Source organism: Protomyctophum parallelum (assembly GCF_964188405.1).
Source record: "Protomyctophum parallelum genome assembly, chromosome: 7".
In the NCBI taxonomy this organism is placed as follows: domain Eukaryota; kingdom Metazoa; phylum Chordata; class Actinopteri; order Myctophiformes; family Myctophidae; genus Protomyctophum; species Protomyctophum parallelum.
This window is the reverse complement of record NC_139705.1, coordinates 2,893,834-2,915,771: the sequence shown is the minus strand read 5'-3', so window position 1 is coordinate 2,915,771 and position 21,938 is coordinate 2,893,834. Positions and strand designations below refer to the sequence as shown.

General features: G+C 41.8%; 2 protein-coding genes across 2 annotated transcripts in view; both read left to right on the top strand.

Moving 5' to 3' along the window:
- Positions 1-646: 646 nt before the first annotated feature.
- LOC310862390 (ras-related protein Rap-1A) lies at positions 647-19,178 on the top strand. Its single transcript, XM_083770273.1, has 9 exons — positions 647-779; positions 4,954-5,070; positions 7,428-7,517; positions 9,212-9,280; positions 9,708-9,764; positions 10,696-10,836; positions 11,797-11,940; positions 13,055-13,179; positions 18,167-19,178. The coding sequence occupies exons 3-8, from the start codon at positions 7,461-7,463 to the stop codon at positions 13,142-13,144; spliced, it is 558 nt and encodes a 185-aa protein (XP_083626399.1). The 5' UTR covers positions 647-779; positions 4,954-5,070; positions 7,428-7,460; the 3' UTR covers positions 13,145-13,179; positions 18,167-19,178.
- Positions 19,179-19,734: 556 nt separating this feature from the next.
- LOC310861374 (XK-related protein 7-like) overlaps positions 19,735-21,938 on the top strand; it is a gene marked incomplete at both ends in the record, with an annotated part of 7,492 nt that continues 5,288 nt past the window's right edge. The window contains one exon of the mRNA XM_083768795.1: positions 19,735-19,750. Within this exon, the coding sequence (XP_083624921.1) occupies positions 19,735-19,750 (16 nt within the window). The remainder of the gene's footprint in view (positions 19,751-21,938) is intronic.

The window sequence follows — 21,938 nt, the reverse complement described above, 5'->3', positions numbered from 1 at the left end:
AAGTTACTTGCCAACACTGCCTATAGGCCTATCACACAAACTAGACAACCTTTATTTTGAAGGTCCTTTGAAGGTGATTGAAACGTCCGGTTGATTGGTTCCAGCATTGGCAATGAATGTGAATGAAAGCAGACTATGAAACAATACAAGCCGTCTGTCACACTTACTTTCACTGTTTCAGTGCAGACGGAAAATGGAACTACAGAACACAGGTTCAGAGTTCTGTTTCCTTGATTTCTCGATTTAGATGGATAATGGAACAACGGAACACAGCTTCTTCAAACAGTTCTTCAAACGAAAACAGGTGCCGATTTTATTGGCCTGTATTCTCTTTTGTCCTTTTATGTTTAAGAACGGAACACAGCTTTTACTAGTGTTCTGTTTTCATTGGTTCTGTTTTGCAAGAGAAAATAAATAAATGAAACTGACACAAACAGAAAACAGCTCTGATTTCCAATGTTTTACAGACATTCAGAATAAACGAACAAACAGGCCTGTTGTTTCATTTTAGGTTTAAAAAATAAAACATGATATTTTCCTGTTTTCTCAATTTTATTTTGAAGAGAAAAACCAAAAAAAATTTACGTCAGTACCCTGACCTGAAACGCTTCCGTTTTCCGACGACGACGCTTAGTTATGACGTGCGGGTCGCATCCTCCTCGGTGTGTTTGTTGGTTCTCTCGGAGGAGTCGTAACACTTTAACGACCAAACTTCAGTGTGTCGTCGGTCTGTACTAACGGTCGCTATCGGCCCGCTGCTGCAACGCAAACCACACACGGTAAGAACCATTAAACACTAACATTGAAAATGACATTAGAATAAACAGTATTCTGTTCGTTAAACTAAACGTCGCAACTTCACGCCCCGAAAACCCGAGAGAGAGAGAGAGAGAGCGGAACAGGCTAAAGTTAGCATTAGCCGCCACTAGCTACAAGGGAGGCGACCGTTTGTCTCTAGCTTCAAAAAGCCCTTAAAGTTAAAACGCAAACGTCATAATATTTCACATTAATGTCCTTTTTATTTGACCCAACATTTAAGCAGCTTACTGCTAACACCTTTAGCATTCTGTGTGGCGTTAACAAACGTTGGAAGTCGTTGACAAGTTAGCATTGAAGCTGTGTAGCTAGTATGTTATTATCATTATTATCATTCAAATAGTCCGTCACAGAACGTCACGCGGGGGTGATTATGAATATGTCTCAAGTAAAGTGACTGTTTCATTGTAATGATGTTGGTGTTGTGTTTCAATGAGGACAGTAATGGACTTATGGTAGGCTAATTACAACATTCCGGTCGCGCGAGCGTGAACGTGAAACTCGACAAATATGACGTATTTACAGCTAACGATGACGTGTTTTCGGGTGGGGGAGACGGTCTCGCGACCCGCGGCGACACCCTTTTTCAGCTGAAAACACGTCGATTGTCGCCGGAGGGGCGACACGGTACGGTCCGACGGCGAAGTTTAAATTAGCCGTGTAACTAAAGCCCCACCCTTCCCTTCCAGGGCTTTAATGTTTATTGTCTGTATTGGCCCTGAAAAGAACGGTTTCTGATCGGAAACGGATCGATGACCATGAAACACGACGCGTCTGTGTGGTTTTCATCATTTTGGACCCAAATGATTCATGTGAATGATATTTTGAGTACTTCGACAAAGTTAGTTAAAAACCTTTTTGCCCCCCTGGTGGCCTGATTAGGTACAATAATATAATAAACATGTTATTTTAAATTGTAGCAGAAATACTACAGACTAATGTATTATAATAAATTATAATTGTATCCCTTTTAGTTGTTAATAACCAAATGACCGGTAACGTCCTCAGTTGCCTGGCATCCCTAGACTTATACACATTGTACACCAGTTATTCAAAATGAAAATGCATACAAGGCAAGCATATCACATTGTGATATAACATATTGTAGATTGGCTATTCTTAGTCTATGCTGGTGTCAGGGGGACGGTTAAATAATTACATTTGCACATAACTGGAATCTATGATCTGCATGTAACTATCCTAACTATTAACAGTGATTTAACCATCCTAACTTTTAGTAACTGTGATATAACCATCCTAACTATTAGGAGTGATTTAACCATCCTAACTTTTAGTAACTGTGATATAACCATCCTAACTATTAACAGTGATTTAACCATCCTAACTTTTAGTAACTGTGATATAACCATCCTAACTATTAGGAGTGATTTAACCATCATAGCTATTAGGAGCAGTGATTCAACTAACTATTAGGATCAGTGATTTAAGTTAACTCACCTTAACTATTAAGAGCAGTGATTTAACTCGCCTTAACTATTAGGAGCAGTGGGAGAATTGTTTTGAATCTGGAAAAAAAAAGTTTTTGAAAAAAAAAAAAAAGAGTTTTTGGATTGAGAATCGATTTTGAATTGAATCGTGACCCCAAGAATCTGAATCGAATCGTGGAGGTGGGACACCCAAAGATTCACAGCCCTACCGAGCATAGACATGGTAACGCCTGCCTCTGATTGGCCTACCGACACTGCCGGCCTTACCAGAGTTTCCTCCGAGGTGGAAGATACATGCTGGATGGTCTGCCGCGAGGTTATTCCGTGGTGGGAAATAATACAAGTACGATATAATTAGGGATGCCGCCGATTAATCGATTTTCCGATTAATCATCGCAGTCTCCGAAATCGATTTTAATATATATGGTTTTTTTTAATAGCCAAAATATAGGCTAATAAGTAAGGCTGCATGATATATCGAACATGTACGTTCATCAGAGTGGAGAATATAAGTATAAATCAAGTTGAGCAAAGCCACTCTTCTCTGCCCCTCTCTCTAACAGACACAGTTAACGATCGCTTGTTAAGTGCCTGCCAGACAGACAATCAGATGAAATGAAGGCAGGTGTAGAGTAGACTAGTGAACTGAACATGTTCTCTTTATATCAAGTACTTCATACCAGCCCCTTATGAAACTACTTCTCCCCAAATCCAAATGGATTTCATTTTCCATCCTGAATGGCAGTAACTAGCATACAATGAGAACTGAGAAGATCTCCACAAAGGTTTACTCATCAAAACTGATTATAAAACTGTAACCATCAAAGCATGCACTCAACATATAATGGTTGTGACCATGGCATGTGCATAATATAAAATCTTAAAAGTTTTATCTGATATTGATTAAATGGGGGGTGGGTTCAATTAATCGATTATTAATCGGCAGAGCTGTCGACTATTCGATTTGGCTGATGGTCACTTTGTGCCATCCCTAGATATAATACAAGAGAATGACAGCTTGTCACACGCGACAGAAACTTAAATTTTTGTAGAAGAGGCAAACTAATATTGTTTATGCCGTTGGCCTGTTTATTTGTATACATGTGTAAACTTGAAACATTATTGTACTGTAAAAAGGTCTCCTTGATCTTTATCTTTTTTAGTATAATAGCATTAGTTTACTATAATTTTATTAATACACGATAATCAACACTAACACTTTAATTTAGAACACACAGCCAAATCAAATCATAGTACATATGTGTTCAATCAATTATTCAATCAAAGCAAACGGCACAAACAATATTAGTTGGCCTCTTCTACAAAAATTAAAGTTACTGTTGCGTGTTGCCATTCTCTTGTACTTGTAACCATTTTTTGGTTCATTACAATGAACAATACCCTCGATCATACTACACCTACAAAAGTAGCAGATCCACAATCGTTTAATACCAAACTTAAAACAAACTACTAATGATGTGAGATCCTGAAATATGCTTCCTTGTACATAGAGATGTCACGGTGTCCGGTGATACCGGTGTTACCGGTGGGCGGGCACGCCACCGAGTACATTACTTGCACACCGATAGCACCGTTTTATTATTATTTTTAATGCTAGGCTATTTATTTTCTCGTGTACCCTATAAAACCACTTCAGTTCATTTCCGTGTGGCACCCGTGTGCTTATAAGCAGGTTATCAATACTTTAGTCAGATAACAGGTTGTATTATTATTATTATTATGATGAAGAGAACAGAAGTGATCTGCAGCAGGCAGAGCGGAGCTGTCTGAAAACACACCAGCATGGTGTCAGATTTCACTTTCGCTTTGGTGACAGGTCTGAGCTGCATTCAGACTAGTGCATTGGATTTACGCTACGGTGAGTTTATACTTCCACAGTGTTTTAGTGCTTTATTTACTCACAATAACCTGTAGCAACGGTGCGCTCTCAATTCATCCTGTAATGATTTCCTGTTAGCGTCTCGATCAACGCTGATGAAGGCTATGTGAGCTGCCTGAAACACGTGCTGCGTTGTTGGTCTCGGTGATATGACTCGTATCATATGAGGAAAATAAAATGATGAAAAGAGTTCTGCTGGATTGCTTATCTTCTAGTTGCATTGTTTGACCGTGCCTGCCTATACTGCCTAAAGCCTCGACGTAAGTAATTACTTTGGAAGTGCAAAGCGCTGTTTTAGTTTCTGTTTCTAAACTTTCTGGATCAATGCGAGGCAGGTCTATTAGGACACCTAGTGGTTGGATTCGGTGTTACCGGTTTAACCGGTGTTGAGAAGCACGGTGAAAACGGTGGGGAAATTCTAACACCGCGACATCTCTACTTGTACATCTGTTGTGTGGAGGAGCACTGTTTTGAAGAGAATAATCACTAAAGCATATTACGATCATAAATGCCTTAAGTCCAGCCCTGGCTGCAATCCCACCACTTTCCCATGTCGACGGTGCCTTTTATACAGCTGCACCTTTATCCAAAGTCACAAAGTGCTTTCCAAATTCCAAGGTGCATCACATTCACACACTCGCTGGTGGCGAACCACCAATTGGCACGGTTGGTTCAGTGTCTTGCTCAAGGACACTTTAACACTACCGAATTCCATATTCCACTGTGTGTGCGCAAACCCTGATGTAACCCGACGGCATGTCCTGATGTGTCTTCCTGTGTTTCCTGCAGAGCCGGCAGCACGTGTGAACGTCCATCAGCAGCGAGCGTGCAGGTCCAGCGGATCTCCTCGCCAGATGTAGAGGGAGTTGTTGTCTCCTGTCTGCTCTGCTGTCAGCCGTGTACTCGGTAAGAGTTACAGACCTCTAAAGGTCCATTAGGTAGTAGGTACCTCCTATGGGAATCATGAAAATAACTAACATTGGTCGGTGTGTTTGCACATATATTGCGCAACATTAACTAAATGTAGAAGTCTTAAGTGGTTAAATAATTTGTTCTGATCCTTTTTAACCCATTTTGACCTGAGATCGGATTCTAAAAAATGTCTTCCACATCCTGACAGTTTTCTGAAAAAGCTATGTTTCTATGTCGGTCGCTCTTCGATTTTTCAAAAATAGCAGACCTACAAGCTCTAGACCTGGCCAATGTCGGGTGTGTTTTGCAGATATATTGCGCAACATTAACTAAATGTAGAAGTCTTAAGTGGTTAAATAATTTATTCTTATCCTTTTAATAATAAAAAGAAAACTCCTCCAAAACGAAATACTAGTATACCGTAAGTAAGAAACAGCTGGCACCCAAAGCCATGATTTTGAAGTTTGAACTTGTAATCTGTTTCTTGTTTGCTAGCTGTCGTCAACAAAGAAGCATTGTGTCTCTGGCCTATTCACCAACGTCCCAAACCGGACCCAGCCAAGGTCATCACCTTGATAAAACGTTTTTAAAGTTAGACCCCTATATCTAATCGGAGCAAAGCTTTATGCTTCTCGCTAATCTGATATCTAATGGCAAACTTCACCCTGGTCTATGTATGTATGGTCTATATGTTAAGTTAATTCTAGTTTTCCCATTTGCATACATTAATAACTAAAGCATATTCCTGGTTGATACCTCGTCAAACATCATTGACCCCAAACTACACTGTAAAATCATTTGTCTTAATATAAAGAACCGAATGGATTTGGTTCCATTTGTGCACTGGTTCCAATGGTTCTGTGGGTTGTGTAGTGTTCTGCATGGGTGGTTACAATGGGTCTTTGTCGAGAGCCTCATGTGCCCGTCTCTCATTGTGGGTATACTGGTGGCGTTTCATACGTCGTCGTTAGAATTGCAAATGCCCCGTTGAACGCGGAGCGCCACAGAGCGCGTTCTGTGTGCTTTGTCTCACAGCAGCATCTGACAAAAAAAAAACGTCCCACAGAAACGATGCCAGTCTGTGTGACATTGTCAAATTGTTAAGCTCAGTAGATTCAGAAAGATTTCATGATCGCCCACCTCTTTCTCATATCTTATGTTTTACACGTCAAATGAGCATAATAATGATTTGCATCATAGAATAAGATAAGAGCCCATACAGTTGATTAAACAGACACAGTGCTCTATATGTCCAGATTCCCAGCTGTGATTGTTGACCATGCCAGGCAGACAATCGTGTCACAACCACCTATGGGCTGAGACAATAACCTCTATGTGATACCGTGAGGTTGAACTCATTCCTGCAATGTTTTGTTTATTTTTCTTCAGAATATATATATACTGTTATGTATTCATTTGTTCAACAGAGCATGGTTAACCCATTTTGACCTGAGATCAGATTCTAAAAAGCTATGTTTCTATGTGTCAGTCGTTAAAAAAAAAAAAATAGCGAGCTTGTAGATCTGCTATTTTCCAATAGCTGAAGCTTAACATAATGCTACCACCAAAAGGGGTTCCCGCCTAGAATGGGGTTAATACATGTCATCAACAAATACAAATAGTTATATTTACAGAGTTAAAATAATGTTAAAATAAAAGCAGCAGCAGTTTGTGGTACTGTGTAATGACAGTTGTGTACGGTGTGTCACCGGGACATGACAGCAGGAACCACAGGCCCGAGTTTGTAGCTGGGATATGTTTGCAAAAGGTTTACAGGGAGAAAAAAAAGTAAAGACCCATGCGCTATACCCCAGTCAAGATGTATTACACTTTATTGAACTCATTACAAAATAGTAACTTTTTTTTATATATATATATATATATATTTTATCCCACGATTTTGTAACCCATTTTTCACCCCTGTGTCAATCATCTAATGTGATCCTGGGCTCTACACACCCTCCACCAACCTAGTCCCCATATATGGGGCACAAGGGGAGAGCAACGGACTTGAACTCATGCTTCCTTCATGCCTGAGTGTCCAAGTTGCTCCTTTACACCTGACAGGGGGGAGTTTCCCTGGTTGGACGTGGCGCGTGGAAGGAACACGTTATTCCAACCAGTTCCTTTCCCCTCCATCAGGCGCCCCGGCTGGCCAGGGGGAGGCAGTTTAATAGTTACTTTATCACTTTATTACAAAAGAATCGGTCAAACCATCGGCATGCGGCGGTCTACTATAGTGTTCTCCGACATTGGATTGTGCCGGACCGAAAGATGTGACATGGGCGAGGCTCTAGTTTTGTGTAAAAAAAAAAAAAGGTGTAATAACTTTTTTTCTCTCTCTCTCCCAGACCCCAGTTCCAGTCCAGTGACGTCAGGCCACCATGCGTGAATACAAGCTAGTGGTGTTGGGATCGGGAGGCGTGGGGAAATCTGCACTGGTGAGTGATATATATCCAGCTCACTGAAGTTGGAGTGCCTTTCCTATATACCATATTCTTGGCCCTTCTCCAGGGCAGCGCCATTGAGGTTTTTGAGTGGTGCAACCACTCCTGTGGACGGCTATGTGTGTCCCTGGCTGGCTGTCCCGAGTGTCCGAGCACGAAAATAGTGCTCGCTACACTACACTTAACACGTCGGATGCTAAAGACGTGTATTATTATACACGTCTTATCAAAGAAAAACCGCGGGATGCCCTATGACGTCTGCAGACGTTTCATATTGACTAGAGCGGTGCCCGTTGGGCACTGGCCTACTTGGAACGATGCAAGTTGGAAATGCATGGCCCTACCCAGGTATTACGGCTTTCCATTTTATACCCATATATGGAGTTCTTTGTCAGGCATGCACAAATATGCAGTCTATGCAGACGTCGGAACAGCATTGTGATGTCAGAACAGGCCAGCTCTTGGCCAGACTTTGGTTCTGGACAGCGATCTGACGGACTCGACAGCGGGCACTGAGGTGGTGTGGAATGCGTTTAAGTCGGTGGGGTGAACGGTTTTCAAGTTACGTGGATTACAGGCCAGCTCCATATTGATCTAGGGTTGATGTCAGAGCATCAGTGTGGTGTCAGGAACAGGCCAGCTCCATATATGGAGAGCTAGAGGTGATCTGGATTTGGGCCCTGTCCTCAGTGTCCGGAGACTGGGCAGCTTTTATGCTGGTTTATGCATTATAGATAAGATGGATAAATGTAGGTCTTAAGCTACATCTGGCTAGCTCTAGAACGCTAGCACGATGTACACGAGCCATGACCTTGAAAATCAAAATGGCCGCGCCCATTAACTCCTTGTCTGTTTATCCTTTTCCGATGCTTTCATCTCGGATTCTAAATCACAGATTTCCGATTTCTAAACAAAACGAGCGTCGTTTACGCCGATTTTGGCCGCTTCGCACGGATTGTGTTTCGGGTGACTTGGATATGCGACCCGATAGATTTAACGTTGGTGGCTTTCACTCTCTGTTCACAGACCTGGGGTCTAACTTTTGCCTCAAAACAAATCCGCTCAGAATGGAAGGCATGGCAGAGGCTAAAATAATTAATTCATTATTAGCGGGAAACGGAAGCTTTAAAAAAAAGAAACTAGCCCAAAGAACGCTACAGATTATAATAAGCAGACATGGCAACACTGGTAAGCAGGAGACTCCCCCTTGATATCATGGGTCTCCCTACCCCCTGCGTACGTGGGCCTGTCCAGGAATAAGGACATGGTATACGAACCCAGTTGTACCACCGCAAGGAGGCCATCTCCCTGCCTGAGCGCAGTGAGCGGATGGGCTTCATGCAGTGCTACTAAATGTCCCAGTGGAAGAGTACAGGGAGGCAGTCGTCTTGTCTGAGGGTGCAAATAATTCCTGTATTAATTCAATATTTATTCATTCATAATATGTATTATACAAAACATACGTGCATGTTACCAAATGCATCGACTTTCAATGTTCTTATCTAACCATTAAGCCAGGTTCACAATTGGTTTGCCGTCGTGTGACGGAGCATGCGTTAGTTAGGCTTTAGGTGTCGGGCCTCGATGTATCGATGCATTCTTATTGTTATACTCCCAATAGAGTGAACAGACATGTCTTGTGGTGTTCTAATTATGTATGCCGTCCCTCTGTTCTTTGCTCCTTCCAGACAGTCCAATTTGTACAAGGTATTTTCGTGGAGAAGTACGACCCCACAATAGAAGACTCCTACAGAAAGGTGAGCCCATTCCACATGCGTCCGATTTCATACGTTGTCCTACGATGGTGTCGTGTGCTAAGGAATGGCAGCTCTACAAGCTGCGAGCGACATGCATAAATGAAGCATTACTTAACCCATTTTGACCTGAGATCAGATTCTAAAAATGTCTTCTACATCCTGAAAGTTTTCTGAAAAAGCTATGTTTCTATGTCAGTTGTTCAAGCTCGTAGCGCGCCACTCGGTGGCGCGCTATGAGCTTGTAGATCTACTATTTTTCAATAGCTAAAGCATAACATAATGCTGACACAAAGGGGTTCCCGCCCAAAATGGATTAATTAATTAATGGCTCATTCACTGTCTCCTACTTTCAGATGTATTGCACTTTTGAAATACTCTAAAATGAAGATGATTTTTTTTACAAGCCCTTGTCTTTTTCTTCCGACAGCAAGTGGAGGTGGATGGGCAGCAATGCATGCTGGAAATCCTCGACACAGCGGGGACAGTAAGTACAAGCTGATCCTTTGTTTTATTTCTATTTTCCCTAAGGAAGATTTGTCATGGACACACACAGTAACTGCAGTTAAATTGAATTTGAATAGAATGATGTCATCACAATGTTGATACCAAGGAATTTGGTCAAAATGATCGTCTTTGATTTGATTGATATGTCCCAGCCCTACTTTGAAGTACATGTTTGATACAACATTCAGGTTCGGCAAGTTGGCATTTATCTGCACTACTTCGAGCCTGCCCAGAACCAGGATGGTTACTATGGCAACTGGACCTGACTCACTGTGGGGTTAATGTCAAATGGACTGAAGCAAATTAAGGCAATCTAACTGACAATTAAGCCTTGATTATCCAGTTAGCTTGCTCTGTGAAATGTCCCCCATCTCAACAGTCGTAGGCTGGTAATTGCCTACATTTTCGCCCGCTCAAAATTGGTCCTATAGTTACCGTAAGTGGTTCTCAGCCTGTTGGTCGGCACCCCCGGGGGTCATCGCATCATTTTGAGCGGGTCCCCAGATGACAATTTAAGGACCTTTTTTTTAAGAAAAGAAAAAGAAGCAAAACCATTGCTGCATCAAAAGTAATCAACAGACTACCGTGGCGTATACTATTAAAAACCTCTCAAATAATATAAGAAAGAGGCAATTCTTTTGAAAATGTTTGCTATTTTCACAATATTTATCTGTGTTAAGTTAAATGCACCAGTTCAAATGAGTATTTTGTGGGGTCACGGCCTGAAAAGGTTGAAAACCACAACCCACTGCTATAGTTAAACGGAACTCGTATTATTACAATGTAACTTGCTGAACCGTGCGGTCAGTCCACCCCCGCAATCCAAGGCAGCAAAGCGAGCGTCTCGACGGCGTCTTCGTGTCGACGGCTTCACGACAACACGTCCTCTTTGTGGTCTTGTGATTCCACAGGAGCAGTTCACGGCCATGAGGGACCTGTACATGAAGAACGGCCAGGGCTTCGCCTTGGTCTACTCCATCACCGCGCAGTCCACGTTTAACGACCTCCAGGACCTCCGCGAGCAGATCCTCCGAGTTAAAGACACAGAGGACGTGAGTGAACGCGAGGCGGCGTCTTTCATCGACTCATAGTGCAGCTCTTCGTTTCTCAAAGCAGTGTTTTCTACTGTTGTGGTTAGCGATGTACCAATGTGCCGATACAGGTACCCATAACCTGCACGTCGGGTCGATACCGAGTGGTTTTTGGCTTTAAGCCCTGTAATAATCATAAACAAACACAAATAACTTTGTTTGCATGTTCTCCCCGTGTCCCCTAGGGTAGGTACCCTCACAAAAAACATGCAGTAATCCTGGTCTCTAAACTGCCTCCCCCTGGCCAGCCGGGGCGCCTGATGGAGGGGAAAGGAACTGGTTGGTATAACGTGTTCCTTCCACGTGCTACGTCCAACCAGGGAAACTCCCCCCTGTCAGGTGTAAAGGAGCAACTTGGACACTCAGGCATGAAGGAAGCATGAGTTCAAGTCCGTTGCTCTCCCCTTGTCCCCCATATATGGGGACTAGGTTGGTGGAGGGTGTGTAGAGCCCAGGATCACATTAGATAATTGACACAGGGGTGAAAAATGGGTTACAAAATCGTGGGATAAAAAATATATTTAAAAAAAACAAACACAAATAACTATGACAGTGGTTGCATTAATCAATTTTGGCCTGACCTCGAAATTAAAAAAATGTCTTCTAAATCCTCCAGTTTTCTGAAATAAATATTTTCACGATTAAAAAAATAAATAAATAGCAGACCTACAAGCTCGTAGCGCGCCACTCGGTGAGCTTGTAGATCTTTCAATAGCTAAACTATAACGTAATTAATGAATACTTCCCGTCCAGAATGGGTTAACAATGGTTAAAGTTCAGCACCAAGTTAGTAAAAATAATATGTAAATTGTACAGTAAGAATATAAACATATTACTTGTAAACGACATGGTGTGATAAATGACGATACTGGTATTGGTATGGGCGGCAACAACTGTTAATTGTGGTCTCTGTGTATTCAGGTTCCTATGATCCTGGTGGGGAACAAGTGTGACCTGGAGGATGAGCGAGTGGTGGGCAAGGAGCAGGGGCAGAACCTGGCCCGGCAGTGGAGCAACTGTGCCTTTCTAGAGACCTCAGCCAAATCAAAGATCAACGTTAACGAGGTGAATTGACCCATTTAGGACTTGACCTCAACATTTGAAAAAAAAAAAGAAATCTTCTAATCTAAATCCTCCACTTTTCTGAAATGAATACGTTCACGATAAAAAAAAAAAATAGCAGACCTACAAGCTCGTAGCTTGTAGATCTGCTATTTTTCAATAGCTAAATTACAACATGATGTTTAACCCATTCTGACCTTGAGATCAAATTCATACGAGGTTTCCACTGGACACACACTGGTCTGATTAACCCATTCTGACCCGAGATCAGATTCTAAAAATCGTCAGTCGTTCTTAGATTTTTCAAAAATAGCAGACCTACAAGCTCGTAGCGCGCCACTCGGTGGCGCGCTATGAGCTTGTACATCTGCTATTTTTAAATAGCTAAAGCACGATGTGATGCTAACACCAAAATGGGTTCCCGTTCAGAATGGGTTAAAGGGAAACTCTGCAGATTTTCAACCTAAATCCCAAAGAAATGTACAGTAGACATGCCAAACTACATCATGTCTACTGTACATGTACTCTACATCATCATCCTCACATGAGAACAACGGCATTCAGGCTGAAAGTATATATGTATAGGGCAAATTAATTAATTTAATTAATGTACCAATTGTCATATGTCTGCATTATGATATGGTAAATACAGTCTGAGCAAACAATCCTCATATTTCTATTTGACTCCCATTATTTCCTGTTAATTTCCATAGAGTTGCAGTCGTGAATATATATATTGTGAATCCCTAGTTCCATGTTATTTAGAACTCATTACCCATTTAACCCATTCTGACCGGGCATCCATTTTGGTGTTGGCATCATGTCATGCTTTAGCTATTGAAAAATAGCAGGCCTACAAGCTCATAGCGCGCCACCGAGTGGCGCGCTACGAGCTTGTAGGCCTGCTATTTTTGAAAAAATCGAAGAACGACTGACATTTTTTAGAATCTGATCTCGGGTCAGAATGGGTCAATCAGACCAGTGGGTGTGTCCAGTGGGAAACCTCGTATGAATCTGATCTCGGGTACCATCAACCCAATCACGTGTGCTTTTGCCTGCCTCGAACATGCTCACACTCCCAACCTAAAAGTTCTATACCTCTCTTATGTCGCTGTAGATTTTCTATGATCTGGTGAGACAGATCAACAGGAAAACGCCGATGGAAAAGAAGAAGGCGAAAAAGAAGTCAAATTGCACGGTGCTCTAAAACGACCCCAGGCAAGCAAAGCAGCTCCACGCCAGGTGAGTGGGGATCGGGGGGGGGGGGGGGGGGGGGGGTTGTTGGGACGCACGCCAGAGGAGAACAAACCGTGTGCCTGCTGGGGAAAGCATGCTCGCATCATGTGAGAGAGGGGAAGCTCTGCCAGACCAGGCATGGCTTCCCAGCAGGCAATGGAGTTCAGAAACCTCTTATCTATACATTATTCTACGTTTTTTTTTCCTTCCCCCCACATAAATTAACCCATAACCGGGGCGGGCGGGAACCATTTTTGGTGTTTTTTTTTTTAAGCATTCTGTTCTACTTTAGCTATTGAGAAATAGCAAGCTACAAGCTCATGGCGCGCCACTACGAGCTTGTAGGTCTGCTATTTTTGAAAAATTCCCTGGAAGAGATCCCTGGAACTACATATTTCCAGATGGGGGTCGGCGGCCAATTACATATGTTTCTGGGCGTCGTTGACATGAAAATGTTTGAGAACCACTGACATGGAAACATGAGGTTTTTCGAGAAAACCGCCAGGATTTAGAAGGCATTTGTAGAATCTTTTCTCGGGTCGAAATGGGTTAACCCATTCTGACCGGGCACCCATTTTGGTGTTGGCATCATGTTATGCTTTAGCTATTGAAAAATAGCAGATCTACAAGCTCATATTGCACCACCGAGTGGCGCGATACGAGCTTGTAGGTCTGCTATTTTTGAAAAATCGAAGACCACTTTTAGAATCTGATCTCAGGCCAGAATGGGTTAATAATGGAACTGTCAGGATGTAATAGACATTTTTAGAATCTGATCTCGGGTCAGAATGGGTTAATGTGCTATTTGATCATACTACACTAACTAGCATCACACAAAAGCATCAAAAGTAGCAGAAATCAAATTTCACCATGACCATGCTTGATGATCTGCTACTTGTGATGTTTTTTTATCCTGAAAAGTAACGGCGTTGGCCATATGAGGTTTCCACCTGACAGAGATGAGTTACTAGGCCAACATCATGTGAAATTTGAAGGCACTCCAGACTCGGAAAGTCAGGCATTTTCTTTGCACATTCACACATGTGAGGAAGTTTGATAAATGTGTCATTGTCACACATTTGTGTCACTTTCACAACCCGTCAGCTATGTTTGCTGTTTTTGTGTGATACCATTGGTTCATTAGTGCTACTATAGGTTTAGTTAATTCTATCAAGGGTTTTCAAAGGCCCTATGTTTGCTAGTAAACACTGGCTCTGTATATTTAAATGGCTACAACATACAAAATGTTATAAATGACAGGTTGAAAGGTTGGGGGGAAAAAGCTTAGTCAATATTAACACTTATTTGCCACACACGCGAAGGGATTCGTACTCTCAACCGCCTTTGCCAACGCGAGATCTCTTGGGTTGGTTTAATGTAAGTTAATCCAGAATTAATAGTATTTTATTTACCGTTATTATCAGCCATTGTTGGCCTCCCGTAGCTCCCATGGTGTGTGGTCATCGAATATTCAAAATCGTCTGTGCACCCATGCGATCTAAAGCATTTTAGGGCTCAGATTGAGATAAAGGACCATGTTTAGAGCTTGATAAAAGATTAATTTGAGGTCGTGCTATAAAAAAGAATTGTCTGGCCGGCTGATCATGTCGATGGTCGCTGAGGGGGCGCTTGTTTTACAGGTTTGGTTTAGGCATAGTTTTACTTGGGTTAGGTTTAGGCATAGATTTGGTTAGGTTTAGGCATAGTTTTTGTGAGGTTAGGGTTAGGTTTAGGCATAGTTTTTGTTAGGTTTAGGCATAGTTTTTGTGAGGTTAGGTTTAGGCATAGTTTTTGTGAGTTTAGGGTTAGGTTTAAGCATAGTTTTTGTGAGGTTAGGGTTAGGTTTAGGCATAGGTTTTGTTAGGTTTAGGCATAGTTTTTGTGAGTTTAGGGTTAGGTTTAAGCATAGTTTTTGTGAGGTTAGGGTTGGGTTTAGGCATAGTTTTTGTTAGGTTTAGGCATAGTTTTTGTGAGGTTAGGTTTAGGCATAGTTTTTTTGAGGTTAGGGTTAGGTTTAGGCATAGTTTGTTAGGTTTAGGCATAGTTTTTGTGAGGTTAGGTTTAGGCATAGTTTTTGTGAGGTTAGGGTTAGGTTTAGGCATAGTTTTTGTTAGGTTTAGGCATAGTCTTTGTGAGGTTAGGTTTAGGCATAGTTTTTGTGAGTTTAGGGTTAGGTTTAAGCATAGTTTTTGTGAGGTTAGGGTTGGGTTTAGGCATAGTTTTTGTTAGGTTTAGGCATAGTTTTTGTGAGGTTAGGTTTAGGCATAGTTTTTTTGAGGTTAGGGTTAGGTTTAGGCATAGTTTGTTAGGTTTAGGCATAGTTTTTGTGAGGTTAGGTTTAGGCATAGTTTTTGTGAGGTTAGGGTTAGGGTTAAGCATAGTTTTTGTGAGGTTAGGGTTGGGTTTAGGCATAGTTTTTGTGAGGTTAGGGTTAGGTTTAGGCATAGTTTTTGTGAGGTTATAGAACTCCGCCCTACTAGTAGTAGCCGGCGCTGTAGAACAAGCGTCCCATCAGTGCCTCCCAGGCTGTGTGAAAAAGGTAGTCCCAGTCACTTTCGGGGTCGGCCGGATGAGGGCTCTTCTTCGTTTATGTCACGCATTTCACTGGCACTTGCCTCACGTTACCGCCTATTGTAGCGGCATGGAATCTGTTTTAATGAGTTAATATAACAGATTCCATGTATATTTTTACCTGGGTAAAATATACCCAGGTTTAGTGATGGTTTGACAAAAGTTGGGTTCAGTGTTCTAGGGCAGGGGTTTTCAACTGGTTTTGACCCAGGGACCGCCATTCTGACTATGAGCAGCCTGGGGACCACCACTGTTGCGTCGGGTGGGTTCATCGTAGATCTACGATGGACCCACCCGACACAATAGTGGTGGGGCATTCATGCACCATGGGTTAAGTTTGTTTTCTTCTTACTTGTTACTCACTAATCACACTATCACAGGCTACATTCATGAGCTGTACAAAAAAAACTAAGTATTTTATTATCAAAAGTTTAACAAAAGTGTTTTTGTAATCACCCAAACACTGAAGACTCATTTGACACTTGGTGCATTTGACAGTCACAGTAGGTTTGTTTCTGACAAATATATATTTTTATCTCATTCTATTAATCTAATAATCTTCTCTTTATTTTAACCAACCTGCACCTGTTTATACATTACCTTTATAACATACAGAGGGAACTGTTCATTGTGTACCGTCACTTTAAAAGCGTAATGTATACATCATCGTACGACGGTGTCACGCACCAAAAATAGCCAATCTACCAGCTCACATTGCACCTGGTTGCATCGCGTTGTGAGCTTGTAGCTCTGCCTTTTCGGCAACGATAGACTGAGAAGTTGCACATTGAATACGTCACGTATTATGTGAGACTATTCAATCGATCTGCGGCAGATATTATAACTCTATGGCAGGGAGATTTGACTTTCCCAAAAGTATTATTATGAATTGGATGAATAATTATGGCAACGTCTTACCGTGCATGCCTTGGGCAGCAAGCACGGTAAGCATGCATGCGTTGGGTGGAAGCACAACATGCGTTGGGTGGAAGAGAAGGATGGTTGTTCCGCTGCAGCAGCTGATGGCTCCGTCAGCTTTCTTTTTAGTTTATTTGACACGTTGAGCACTTTTTGAATTTAGATTCGACTTAAGTTATTATTATTATTCACAAACAAGTAAAAATAGTGCAAATAAGTTTTATATATATATATATATATATATATATATATATATATATATATATATATTAGAAAGGTAAAGAAAAAAAGTAAAGAAAAAAAGGCAAAAATACAACTTTTCTGAATGCCTGGCTGCGGACCACCAGCAGTACCTCCGCGGACCACCAGGGGGCCGCGGACCACCGGTTGAAAACCCCTGTTCTAGGGTTAACTGGTTGGCTGTATGTAGAACAGCAAGACCATGTTTAGAACATGTTCTAAACATGTACATTATCGTACTTTCCACCACTGGAGGCCAGGGGCACAAAGGCTTCTTATTGTTGGAAAACATTGAATCCAACAGCTCCATCTGTTGTTGAAGAAAAAAATGATGTGTTGTACACCCATTTTTACCAAGGGGGTTTGGTATTGGGCATAGACTCGTAGATTCGTAGATTGTCTATTTTCACTTCATCCGTGTAACCTAGTCAAACAAAATGGAATGCCTCGCTCCTACATTCCTCTTGTCGGGGGGGTTCACTTAATCTGATTGTTTTGGGAGGGGTTTTGGGGGGTTTTGGGGGGGGTCACAGCCTGAAAAGGCCTAATGCAAAGGCCTGACCTCAAAATTAAAAAGATCTTCTAAATCCTCCAGTTTTCTGAAATAAATACTTTCACGATTTTTCAAAAATAGCAGACCTACAAGCTCGTAGCGCGCCACCGAGTGGCACGATATGAGCTTGTAGATCTGCTATTTTTCAAAAGCTAAAGTATAACATGATACTACTTAGTTAAAACACCAAAAGTGGATCCCGTCCAGAATGGGTTGATTGTGAATCGCTGACCTGTGGCTCAGGAGGTAGAGTGTGTCCTTGAGCAAGACACTGAACCCCTATTTGCTCCCGATGAGCAGCTTGGCGCCCTGCATGGTTTCCACCGGTAGAGCTGTCAGGATTACAAATTTGAGTTGAAGATTAATTGTCACACAAATAATAGTTTTTTCCTCTTTCCCCCCCCCCCCCCCCGTTAAAAATGGAAATTGCAACGTTCCAATGGATCGTTTGTGCAATTTGTCATTACGAAACCTAAAAGGCAGAGCAGATATAACCCATAACTTAAAACGTACGAAGAAATCACTGACGCATTTAACACTTTTTTTCTATATTTCTTTCCAAAACATGTACAAAATCAAGCTTGTAGCTCAACTAGCTTGTTGTAAGCTTGTTGATTATTATAATTGAAAATGTGGAAGAAAGGTGCGGTATGTAAATGCAGTCCATTTACCATTTACACTGACGGTGTCTCTCGTTTTCTTTTTGTGCAGAACCATGTAATGAATTAACTGTTGCCCAATTGGACGTGCCAGGATCCCAAAGGCCCCCCCCCCCCCCACACACACACCCATGGCTGACAGACGTAACTTCGCCACTGCTCCAGAGAAGAGATGGGGAAGACATTGGACATGTTTGTCTGTTTGCTTTGATTCTCTGTGTCATCATTGCCATTCTCGTGTGTGGTGACACCTTATGATTCTTGTGTTCTGTTCTATTTAAAGATCTCACTCTTGTTGGAGGAGGGGGGGGGGGGGATGTTATTAAAATAGGGCCGTGGGTTGTATATTCATTTATCAGAGCTAAAACTGTTTTACTGAAAGTAACACGTTTGTCTTTTTTTTCCTCTTGAACATTTCAAAGAAACCGTACCAGTGGTTCTTAAAAGTGGGGTCCAGGGACCCTCTGGGTTCCTGGAAGGGGTTTTCAAATGGACCCTTTGCAGGTCTTAACACTGAGAACGTACAAATGGAACCAAATGAACCTGTGCGGGTCCATTTGGTTCCATTCATGCACTCGGCGTTATGGGGTGGGTCCTTGAAGTAAAACATACAAACGTTTGAGACCCTCGTCTGGACTATACTGTAGGTTTGCAAAATAAATGGTGGTTGTCCTCTTCCTCATACCTTTTCTGCACTAACGGTGTCTGCAGAATTGCATCATGGTCCATAAGTCTGTTGCTTCTACTTACGAGGACGTGTATTCATGACGTAACATCTTTTCCTAAGTGACTTTGTTTGTATCCAAAAGCTTCAAGGCATAATTCATATTTCCCATAATATATTCTAATTCCTTTTTTTTCTTCTTTTTTTTTTTGCATAATGAATTGCTAAGGAAATTAGTATTTTATAGACTGATATGGGGTGGATGGGAGGGGGTTGTCTTGAGGCTGAAAATGTATTGTACTAAAAACCAACTCTAATATTGCTTCTTGTGTTTACCCTGTCACAAATGATTTTTTTCCAGCTTTTATGAATGATTAAATTTTAGTACATTTTCATTATTCTTTGGAGTTTGCTTAAAATTATTGGATGTCGTTGATAATAGTTGAAGGTGATTTCATTAATTCTGCACCAGGAAGCTTTTTATTTCTTTCCTGGAGACGCTGCAGGGCGTTAACCTTTCCTATAGACGCGAGGAACCTAGATGCATTGAAGTTGCAATACCTTCCATTGACGGTCCATTCATGAAACATTACACTTGCCAATATTGCATCTCTACAAGACAGCTTAGGTTATCCTCTGTCTCCACTCCATGGAGTGTTTGGGGGGAAAAATCCACCGTTGTAACATGTTATGAACAACTTTCTGTCAAACTCTGGGCAGTTGAGATTCTTTCCAACTTGTCAGAGTTTTTGAAGCACTCGTTTGAAAATGTGATTTACAACGAGCGCTTCCAAACTCTGAACTAAATCAAGACTGCCCTGAGTTTGGTGACAAAGTGGCTCATAAAATCTTTAAACAGTGGATTTTTTTCTTTTTGAGTGGTGCAACCACTTCAAGGAACAGCAATGTCTGTGACGTTAAACCACCCACCCACCTATGTGACTGTGAGCACGACTATGACAATTGGTACCAGTAGGGGTGCTGTTTGCCAGAAACGGAGATAATGCTGCACTTTGACTGCTAATGAGAGAGAGAGAGAGAGAGAGAGGGGAGTTGCACCACACAGGTGTGATTTTTTTTAAATAAAGTACAGTTACTCAAGTACAATGTTGAGGTACTTTTACTTTACTGGAGTATTTCCAATTTTGTCCTGCGGCAAATATTGTCCTTTTTCTCCACTACATTGTATGACATTTTTTGTTCACTTTGTAGATCTTGATTATTATTGCGATGCGACGCATTGTGAGCTTGTAGATCTACCTTCAAAATATTTCTAAACATTTTATACATACCTACATAATCACTTGCTACTATTGTTATTTTTAAGTACATTTTGATGCCAATACTTCTGTACTTTCACTTAACTTTTAAAAAGTAGATTTTTCATTCCGGACTTTTACATGTGGCAGTATTGATGCTTTTACTTGTTACATGTTATGCTTTAGCTATTGAAAAATAGCAGATCTACAAGCTCATATCGCGCCACCGAGTGGCGCGATACGAGCTTGTAGGTCTGCCATTTTTTGAAAAATCGAAGAACAACTTGACATTTTTTAGAATCTGATCTCAGGTCAGAATGGGTTCATCAGACCAGTGTGTGTCCAGTGGAAAACCTCGTATGAATCTGATCTCAGGTCAGAATGGGTTAAACCCCATATACTGTATATCTTGTAGATCGGGGGTCCCCCAGGGCTCTATACTAGGTCCACTAGTATTTCCCTACACCGAATATCGCCGATCTACAAGCTCGGGGCCGGCTATTTGTGAATGTTTGCAAGACCTCTGGGTTTCAAGTGTTGTTAACAAATCACACCCATGTGAACTGAGTGGTGCAACTACCCCCCCACCTCTCTCTCTCTCTCTCATTAGCAGGCAACAGTGCAGCACTATCTCTCTCTCTCTCTGTTTCTGGCACAACAGCGCCCCTACTGGTACTCATAGTCATACTGGTGCTCATAGTCATATAGGTAGGTCACATCACATAGGTGAACACGGACATTGCTGTTCCTTGGAGTGGTTGCACCACTCAAAAACAAAAACCTGCTACAGAGGCCCATGCATGGACTGGAGTAGTCATTCTCATGACGAATGTTGAAAATATATACTATTCTTAAAATATATTTCCAATGATTCATTGCTCTGTAAATACATGCTTGAGTCCCTTTTAATATATATTTTTTATCCCACGATTTTGTAACCCATTTTCACCCCTGTGTCAATCATCTAATGTGATCCTGGGCTCTACACACCCTCCACCAACCTGGGGAGAGCAACAGACTTAACTCATGCTTCCTTCATGCTTGAGTGTCCAAGTTTCTCCTTTACACCTGACAGGGGGGAGTTTCCCTGGTTGGACGTACAGTAGCGCGTGGAAGGAACACGTTAGTCCAACCAGTTCCTTTCCCCTCCATCAGGCGCCCCGGCTGGCCAGGGGGAGGCAGTTTAGAGACCAGGATTACTGCATGTTTTTGTGAGGGTATCTACCCTAGGGGACACGGGGAGAACATGCAAACTCCACACAGAAATGCTCCACACATGCTTGAGTCCCTGATGAAGTCATTACATGTTGATCATTGAGCTGCAGAGATCTAAAGCAGTGGTTCCCAAACCTTTTAGCTCGTGGCCCTAAAGAGAAATTAGATCTTTCCCCGGAACCCAATATAGTGAAAATAGTAGATCTACAAAGCGACACACAAATGGGTCTCGGCCCAGTGTTTAGGAAACAGTTGAATTTGTATCTTTATTGACATGATGGATTTGTGTGTACCGTGTAAACACTAAACAACTCTCTACACGGAAGATACGTTTCAACAAGGCGATTCAATGTGCTTTACGTAATACTTTAAGCAAAGGAAACTCATTATGAAATAAACATATAGAATATACATGACATGACATTATACCATGTACTATATTATATATACTAGTATATCCTCTACTGCCCCAGTCACTCACAACGTCCCCAAGGTTCCGTGCTTGGCCCCCTGCTTTTCACCATTTACATCCTTCCCCTTGGGCAGATCCTCCACATTGTTATGCAGATGAGATGACACACACACACACACACACACACACACACACACACACACAACCTCCACACACATCCGCAACCTATAGGTGTCATTTGTGACCCTATATACTCTCTCATTCCTATAGCTCC